Source organism: Arachis duranensis, chromosome 7 (assembly GCF_000817695.3).
Source record: "Arachis duranensis cultivar V14167 chromosome 7, aradu.V14167.gnm2.J7QH, whole genome shotgun sequence".
Lineage (NCBI taxonomy): Eukaryota > Viridiplantae > Streptophyta > Magnoliopsida > Fabales > Fabaceae > Arachis > Arachis duranensis.
In genome coordinates, this window is record NC_029778.3 from 7,431,488 (window position 1) to 7,440,911 (window position 9,424).

At 26.9% G+C, this 9,424-nt stretch overlaps 1 protein-coding gene across 1 annotated transcript; it reads right to left on the reverse strand.

Annotated features, from left to right (window-relative positions):
- Positions 1–1,059: 1,059 nt before the first annotated feature.
- On the reverse strand, positions 1,060–4,782 carry LOC107496891 (GDSL esterase/lipase At2g04570). Its single transcript, XM_016118215.3, has 3 exons — positions 4,349–4,782; positions 2,102–2,594; positions 1,060–1,538 (listed from the first exon to the last, which is right to left on the reverse strand). Exons 1-3 carry the CDS (start codon positions 4,724–4,726, stop codon positions 1,342–1,344), a joined length of 1,068 nt encoding a protein of 355 aa, XP_015973701.1. The 5' UTR covers positions 4,727–4,782; the 3' UTR covers positions 1,060–1,341.
- Between the last annotated feature and the right edge of the window lie 4,642 nt (positions 4,783–9,424).

Genomic DNA, 9,424 nt, shown 5'->3' on the forward strand with positions numbered 1-9,424 from the left:
AGCATCCCACGTTAATGCAAAGTCCATTAACCTAAAATGCCTTGATATTTTTTCTGTTTGAAAGATAGGAAATACCTCTCAAATGAATACGGTTTCTGTTTGCTACCCACCATAAGTGATGAAATCAAAAAGGAATATAAGGAAAAAACAAGTTATATAAAATTCAAAAAGGGTACAATCTTTAATATGTTTTTTTGCTCACACCATATGCAAATTCAGTGCCTAAAAGTACATATTGAGATTCCCTGTTGCTGATCCTTGATCAGATTTACTTCTATTATATGCATTGAACTGCAAAATCTTTGATTAGATAATACCATTGAATTGCATGGTAATATGACCTTGCTTGATATAATAACTGTGCAATGCAATCAGAGTTATCAATCAAAACATTGAAACATTTTATATATTCACTCTGCTTTGTATTAATGTTGATTGGGATGATAAACCACATTCAATAATAAAAGACTGTCATAATAACAAATCTTATCAAAAATAGGTTAGTAGATTGAGTTGGTTGAGAGTTGAGATATGCAAAGTTCTTTGTCTGTCCTCCATAATGCACTGAACCAATGCTGTGAAAGTTATGGTCCCTAACTGAATTTGTGACTTCTGACATTTCACTTACCTGATATTACTTTAAAGAGTAATGTCTTTAATTATGCAGAATTCTTTGGTGTGAAATTGGTAGCTATAAATTCCTTGAATTGAAAATGGACATTCCTGTTATTGGTTGGTTGGTAGGTGCTGTTTCCTATAATATAATATATGTCCATATAATTTTACAATCATGTAGGTCAGATTCCTAATAGCAGTTACTTTCTTTTTAATCTTTTTTAGTAAACACAGAAATTGGCCTAATTAGTCTAATTAGTTGGGTACATTGCCTGTACTTTTAACACAAATTAGGATGAAATTTTTCCATATATTGACATAGAACCACAGAAGTAGCATTCAATTATATTACTAGAATGAGGAAGTGATATGCTTATTCATCTAACTTTCATTCCCATTTTTAATTAAAAACTTTAATGGTACAATAACAGAGCAGATATGTCATATATGAAAAGAAATATAAATAACTAGAAACAACATGAGGCACTTTTTAATTTTAAGCACATTTCACAGTGAATGTGCTGTATTAACATTATATATTATATATTATACAAATATCTAAACCCAATTATAATCATTCACAAGCCTAACATGGCATGACCTCACATCTCATCAATTCCAACTATAGAGGAGGAAACTAGAGGAAGAATAAGGGTTCATAATAAGATCAAATAAAATTTCCCTAGTAAGTAATAAGTGGATATTATTTAGTTATAACTATGATAATTATTTTAAGAACTGAGCTAAAACATGCTTAACCACATAATCAGCAACAATGCTATTGGTTCTCTCAGTTGGATGAAAAGCATCCCAGAAGACATATTTGGTGGCATCTGAGCAACTAAACCTGTCTCCTCTGCTGCATGCATATCCCATTTCAAACATTCCAGTCCCACAACATGCCACTGATGTTGATTGAAACCCTACATATAGAGAAAATTATGTTAATTATGGATTTCCAAAATCAATACTAGCCAATTTTCCTCTGTGGTATCAATAATCTATAATTTTTTAATCATAAGTAAAATTTGTAACTACCATCTTATATATGAATCAACTTTACATTTATGATTAAAATAAAGTCTAAGTATCAGCATATATAGACCAAAATCACAGAAAAATCACAAAAAAGTTTTATAACCACCAAAATCATAAATAGTTAATTTTATAAGAATAAAAAGTTATTTAACCCTAGATCATTTGTAAAAAATATGCACATATTCTTCATGTGTGTTTGCAAATGCATCAATGAGAACCTAATTTTCTAATGCAATATTATTTTGGAAAATTAAATGCTCCAATTTCAAAGGCCAACACAATAGGATCATAATCCTATAATGTTATCCCATGCTAATGTATTTAAAACATAGATTTACTTTGAGTATTATGAATTATTTTCTTACAATAACAGGGTTGGAGGCACACCGGATGGTGGACTGATTCGCTTATACATGTATATATATAGTTGAAAAATAAAGTAGCTTACCAAATGTAGAAGGCTTCTTGATCATATACAACAAGATGTAATAAGGGTTAGAGAAGACCAATCTGATCCCAGGAAGTTCCTTGTTGAGATTAATGGCCAAATTCCTGAGCTTATCATTGAACTCCAATGCAACATTATTGTAACTTGCAACACAATCATTTCCACCAACAATGTTTGTGGTTCTCTCCAATGGCAAGCACCCCATTGGAGGTAACCCACCTAGTGATATCTTCCTAGCACCAGTTGCATAGAGATTTCTGATGAAATTCCCAGCAATTGAAGCAAGAAAGTTTTGGTATTGCTGTGGTGTGTATTCAGATTCTCTGCCACCTGGCATGGTGTAATAGTTTTCTAAGAAATCATTTGTTCCTAGACTCATTATGTATAGTGATTCTGATATGATTTCATGTGCCTTTGTTTCACCAACATATGTCATTAGCTTTTGTTGATATTCCTTGTAGTACTCCAATTGCTTCCATAATGGTATCACAGACTGCATTCAAATTAAAATTTTGGATCATTTTTCTTAAAATTTAAGCAAAAATTGACTTTCTACATTTTATCTATATATACTTATAGTCTTATATTATACTATACAAAAGGGATTGGCCAACTGAAAGAAATTTGGTGTACAACTCTTTTTTTTTTTAAAATATCTTTTATCATATAAGTATTCATATATTTATATATTTTTACTACTACTTATAACACTTGAATATAACATCTTTTAGTTATTATTTTTTATTTTTTTAATATATACATAATAAATACATTCAAAACTTCAACTTTGTATATTTTCATAAAAACTTTTGAATAAGTAACTTTAATATGTGTTCTTAGAATATATATTAGTTAAACTTTTTAAAATTTTTATATTAAATAAATAAAAAATAGATTAATAAGAACATAATAACTATTATAATAAGCTTAGCTTCTTTTTAAAATTATAAATTTAGTGGTTGCTCATTAAAAGTAAAATAATATAAATACAGAAAGGGAGGGAGGGGACCTAAATATATGCCATGGGTGAGGAATTTTTTTGTGTTTTTTTTTATGTATAAAATAAGAGAAATAATGTATATCTGCAGTTCTGCACATCATTCTGTATTGGACACCATACTTAACACATCACTTTCACATAAATATTTATATCGTCTGATTTAGATATGCACATACATGTGAATCTCCGCTCCATACCTTTACATTACTACATACATTAATAATACTTTTACCATTTCTACATATTTCACGGGTTTCAAAGACTTTTCCCTAACATTATGAGTGATACCAAAGTTAGTAGTAACTATTAAAAACAAGGAGACAAATTAGAATGTAAAACGTAATTTTAATTTTTAAAAGCATATTAAAATAAGATCTTATGAGAGTTTATTAAAAAATATTGATTGTTATGTATAATGTGTTTAGTATGTAATTTAAGATTGAAATATAAACAAATTTAGTCAAATGTGAAATAAAAAGTTTGATTGCTATGTGAATATCTACTTAAAATATAAAGTGATTACACATACGAAGATATTTTTATGTAAAGATAATAGTTACAATATAAATATATATTATGTTAAGTAATTTAATTAATTATATCAAATTATTTAACAATTCTTAACTATTACTGTTACATGAAGATATTTTTGTATAAATAAATTGAACAGAGTATTTATATATAAGTAAATAGTCAAAATATTTCCCAAATTAGTTTTTAATTTTTTTTAATCAAATTCGTCCTTAAAAGATATTAAATGTTGATGTGGCATATTACATGATATTACATTGTTCAGACCATACATCTGACAGTCTTAGTTAGCTGCTAACATAATAAATTTATGCAATTAAATCAAATCAACTCTAAATTGAGGGAGATTATGAGACATTAAAATCTTTCAATTTGAAGTTAATTTGATCTAATTTCATAAACTCATCATCTTAATAGCCAATGAGAATTGTTAGGTGTGTGTTTTGATGTCACTTAACGTATCATATTATATCAACAAACTCTACATCCTAAATAATGAAAATGACAAAAGGACTAATGATCAATTTAAAATTTGTTAAGGACAAATTTGATTAAAAAAAATTTAAATACCAATTCCAAAAACAAATGATCTTTCAAAAATAAATTTGATCATTTACTTATTTATATATAATTATTTTTGTCTCAATATTTATGACATGATGTTTTTCCAATAAAAATAAAAAACAGGACATGATCACATAATGATGAGAAATTACCAAAACATCAGAGGTTGCATTGTCATAACCAGTGGCAGCAGAAGCAAAAGTAACACCAGTGGCAAAATCAGTAATATTGTACTTAGGATCCAAGTAAGCAGGCACAAATTGTTTGAGTCCAAAAGCCTCAGAAATGAAATCAGTGGGTATTCTTCCATTGCTGAACCTCCCAGTTGCAACCCCACCTTCAAAGTCACGTCCATATGGCTGGAAATTGCTCCTAGCAATTGTTGGAATGAAGTTGTTGTTCCCTGCATCCACTGATGAATCACCAAACACAATTATTGCTGGAACATTTGCAGCAGCACCACCATTACTTGTGATCATGATCATGAAGACTAGAAGGATGAACATTGGAATGTTGTTGTGGAGTTCCATTATTTTTGAGTGTGAATATGATGAATTTGGAGTAAAGTTAGTTATTATTATAAGGTAAGGTGGGGGTGAATAAGTGAAATAATAAATATATATTAATTGGTTAGGGACTATTAATGGAACCTTTGATCTTTTGAGGTTTGGGTGAAGAAGTTGTTGGCAACCATAATTGCTTAGGCAAGCCCACAGTTCTTTTGGATGGCTCGCCACATTCAAATTAATCTAACCTTCACTATCTCTTCTATAATTCCGTTAACCACTTTAATCATATTCTATTTTTCGAAAAAAATTTTAATCTAATTATATCGCATTCTAAAGTTTAACATCGACCCAATCCGTAACAAAAATATCAATCAAATATAATATTTAACCAGTTTATAGTTTATAACTATTTAATAAAACAAAAAACATAAAATTAACTTCATATTAAAATTAAAAACAATAAAATTATAATAAATTTTATTTATATAATAAAATTATTTTTTGTTAATATTCTCTTTATTTGATAAAAAAATCCAATCTATAAACTAAAAAAAATATAATTTCTTAATTCAAAAGAAACTTTTTTAGCTAAATTAGTTTTTTTAAAATAAAATAAAAAATAAACGAATCAGTTTGTTTAATCCGTTATATTGATAATAAAGAATTCAGATTGAAAAATTATGCCTCATGAATAAAACATACTTAAACAGACCTACCTTGTTAGACAAATCAAACCTAAATATATAGATCGAGCTAGCTCGTTTGTTAACCCTGCACCCGATCTTACTTGTAATTAAACTATTCTATTCTATTCTTAATTTGATCTATTGCGGGTCGAGTTGCCAACCTTATATCTACGTTAGAATTAGTATTGTTAGTCCTATTCTTAATTCATATTTATTTATTTTAGATTCTATTATCAGAAATTCAACTTACTTAGTTTAATTCTATTATATGTCTCACAACTATTAAGAATAATTTTTTTTAGATAATTTATAAATATGAGATATTTTTCACCTTATAATAAACTAGTTTTTGGAATTAAATTAGATCTACTCATTTTAATTTTAATATGGTATCATCAGAAGCGAATGTAAAAGAAGTGCATTTTAGCTAAGGAAATAATTAACCTTAATTAATCTTATATATGTTAGTCTAAGAATATGTTTGTGGGTGATTGGTATCTAAATTATTTATATCATTGAGAATATAATTCGATTAAATCCCGCTTCAAGAATTGTATGTAGTGTCTCTTTTATTTAATAAAGGTAACAGAGGAAATAGATAGGAATCATGCAGATAAAAAATTAATATATGTTTCTAGACATGAGAGACCTTAATAATGGCTTAATTTGTGTCCTCAGGAAGAGTTTTCGTACAAGTGAGTCCCTAGATAATTTAAGGAAGAGTGAATCGGAAAAGAGTTTGTGCTGTGAAATGAACCCTTAAGTATTTCTTTTATTTCAATTAACTAAAGAATAAAAGAGAGATCTATTTTAAAAAGAGGAAATGATAATGGTTAAAATTCATTATTTTAATTTTGTTTTCTCTAAATATTTATCTGGGTATATATTCAAAAAAGACTCTTAAAAATTTGCGTTATATGTTTTTGTCATTATAAAAAAATTTTTACGTAAAAATTCTTAAACTTTACTTAGACAAATAATTAAGTCTTTAAAAGTGTGATAGAAAAATTTATATATTATATTTTTGTAAAATTTAAAAATTTTAATAAAATATTTTAAAAAAACAAAAATATCCGATGTAATATTTTTTAGAGATTTATTTAGATATATACTCTCATGGATCCACTATTTTATTAGTTGATTATAGTGTTACCTAAAAACAATTAATTTATTCTTTAGCAAAATCCAACTAAAGATTTGACTTTGAAGCAAGACCCGAAAAAAAAAAGTGGGAATTGAATTATTCGACAATTGTGTATATATATATATGGCTAAGTCTCTGGTGGCCATACCTATGGTAATTAGTGGTGGCTATAAAATGCACTTTTAATAAAATTTAAAGATGTACTTATGTGGCAAAATCAAAACCACACATTCTAAAGCCACACTTTTCACTTAAAACCGTAATTCTTCACAAAGAAAAGCGTCACCTAATGGAAAAAAGTAAATTAGAAGATTTAAGAGAAAAAATAATTAAGTTATCAAAATTAATAGATCAAAAATTAATGATTTTAACTAATGTTAACTGTAATGACACCGAATTCTTAAAATCAATACAAAATGATTTTTCTCAAAATCTTTATTTTACTATAAGTTTTATTGAAGGACTTCAAAAACCTGAAAAAACTTATTTTTCACACGGAATTTCTAAAAAATGTTACCATGGAAATGATTCCCCACATTTATATCATACTTTTAACCCACAATTAAATTCTATAGTAGATATGCTTGAAGAAATATTAACATCCATAAAATTTCAAAGAAATAAGGAAAAAGAGAATCCCAAGGAAGAAAAATTTCAAAACATAATCAACATAACAGATTTAAAAGTAAAATCACCACTAAAATTATGAATATTGAAGAAAAATTAGAAGAAGTTACAATGCTTTTTAAACAATTAAAAATGGCTCAAAAAAATAATATTATGGAACAAGAATTTCAAATAGAAGAAGAATTAGTAAATTCTGAAAATATAGAAAACGAAGAACATATCTTAGATTATTCAAGTGACGAAGAACTAGCAATTCCAATACAAGTTAAAAATGAAGCTGGAACATCTAAGGATAATCAATCTCAATTTAAATGGGAAACAAGTTTTGATAATTATGCTTTTAAAAAAGGGTTTATAAATAAAGATTCAAAATATACAAAAATACCATCAAAATACGTCCCTAAAATCCAGGAAATGGAAGGAGAAAGAATGCTTGACTTAGACTGTAAAAAGAATGAAAAAGAAATTTTCGAAAATTGGTTGAATTCCTTTTTATTAGAAGCTTTTACTAATCCAAAGCTTAGTGAATTGTCTAGAAGAAATATTTGGAATTACATAGGGTTTCATACTAAAGGAACTATAAGAGATTATATGACATCAATAGAAAACCAAATAATAGAAGATTTAGCAACAAAAGCAACAGCTTATGATAAGATATTATATATAATGATGATTCTATATAAAGAATTTTTTGGAAAAAATATTATAGATAATAAACAAGAAGTCTATAATAAAGAATATCAAGAAGCAAAAAACCATTTAGCTAATATTCAGATATATGATCTATGCAATGTGGAATCTTCTATATGCGAATATAGAATACATTATTACAAATTAAAAGAAGAAGATAAAAATCATTATCTTAGTATGTATATAATAAAACTTCCATATCCTGCTAATGAATTTATAATGGAAAGATTTATAAGAGAAATAAATAGAGGGACAATTGAAAATAATTTTGGTAGAGCAACCTCTGCAATAAGAGAGGAAATAAAAGAACGTTGTATGCAAGAAGCAACTCAAAAAAGATTTGCGAATATAATTAGAATTTGTTGTCAGGATAATGAAGAGATACCCCAAAAATATAGTCTTAATAAAAATTTTCAAAGAAAAAGAAAATATCAATTTAGAAAAAGAAAATACTATCCAAACTGAAGAAAAAAGAGGTATTTTAGAAAAAGAAATAACGATAAAAACAAAAGACAAAAAAATGACTATTGCCCGAATAAAAAAGAAAATTGTAAGTGTTGGTATTGCCAAGAAGAAGGACACTATGCAAATGAATGCCCGAAAAAGAAGGATAAAAAGGATCTTACTAAACAAATAGAAATTGCTAAGTCTTGTTTCATGGAACTATTAGAGGAATCTGATGATAACTTAGACTATATTTTTGAATATATCTCGGAAACAGACTCAGAGACTGAGTAATAATGCCACATTTATTACTATAAAAATAACAGAAAAGTTTATAAATGCTTTCATAGATTCTGGAGCAACACAATGCTTTGCTAGTTCAAATATAAAACTTGATTGGAAAAAAATTAAAGAAACCATTAAGAGTTAGAATAGCTGACAAATCAATACATAAAATTGACCAAAAAGCAGAGATGGTTGAAAATTTTATTCAAAATTATAGGTTCATTATTCCATCAATATATATGTTAGATTCTGGAATGGATTTTATCATAGGAAATAACTTTTTAAAGCTATATCATCCATTCATTCAAGAATTAACATATATAGTTTTAAAAGCTCCACACGATTCTTCAATAAATAAAAAATCAAAACGTATAAAAATACCAACTACTACTATAGACAAGATTCTAAAATTTAAAATATTTTCTATCTTAGAGACATGTTATTTAAATTTATACTTTCAGATAAATATTCCGAAAAATAATCTTGAAATAAAGATAGAAGAACTTTTGGATGAAATTTGTGCTGAAAATTCTTTAGATGTTAAAAATACAAATAACGAATTAATAAGCATTAAATTAAAAGATCCTACAAAAGAGATAAATGTTCCAAATAGAATTCCTTATTCCGCAAGAGATAGAGAAGAGTTCTCATTAGAATGTAGAGATCTTTTGGAAAAAGGAATTATAAGATTAAGTAAAAGTCATCATACGGCTCCAGCCTTTTATGTCGAAAACAATAATGAAATTAAAAGGGGAAAACGAAGAATGGTTATTAACTATAAGAAGATGAACGAAGCAACTATTGGTGATGCTCATAAACTTTCAAGAAAAGATTCTAAAAATC

Bases quoted from the DNA above. Each gene is read 5' to 3' on its own strand.
- LOC107496891 (XM_016118215.3), bottom strand. From the start codon at position 4,726: ATGGAACTCCACAACAACATTCCAATGTTCATCCTTCTAGTCTTCATG. The intron at 2,595-4,348 runs GTAATTTCTCAT...ATTTGAATGCAG, and splicing joins ATGCAACCTCTGATGTTTTG to TCTGTGATACCATTATGGAA. The intron at 1,539-2,101 runs GTAAGCTACTTT...CTCTATATGTAG, and splicing joins CAAGAAGCCTTCTACATTTG to GGTTTCAATCAACATCAGTG.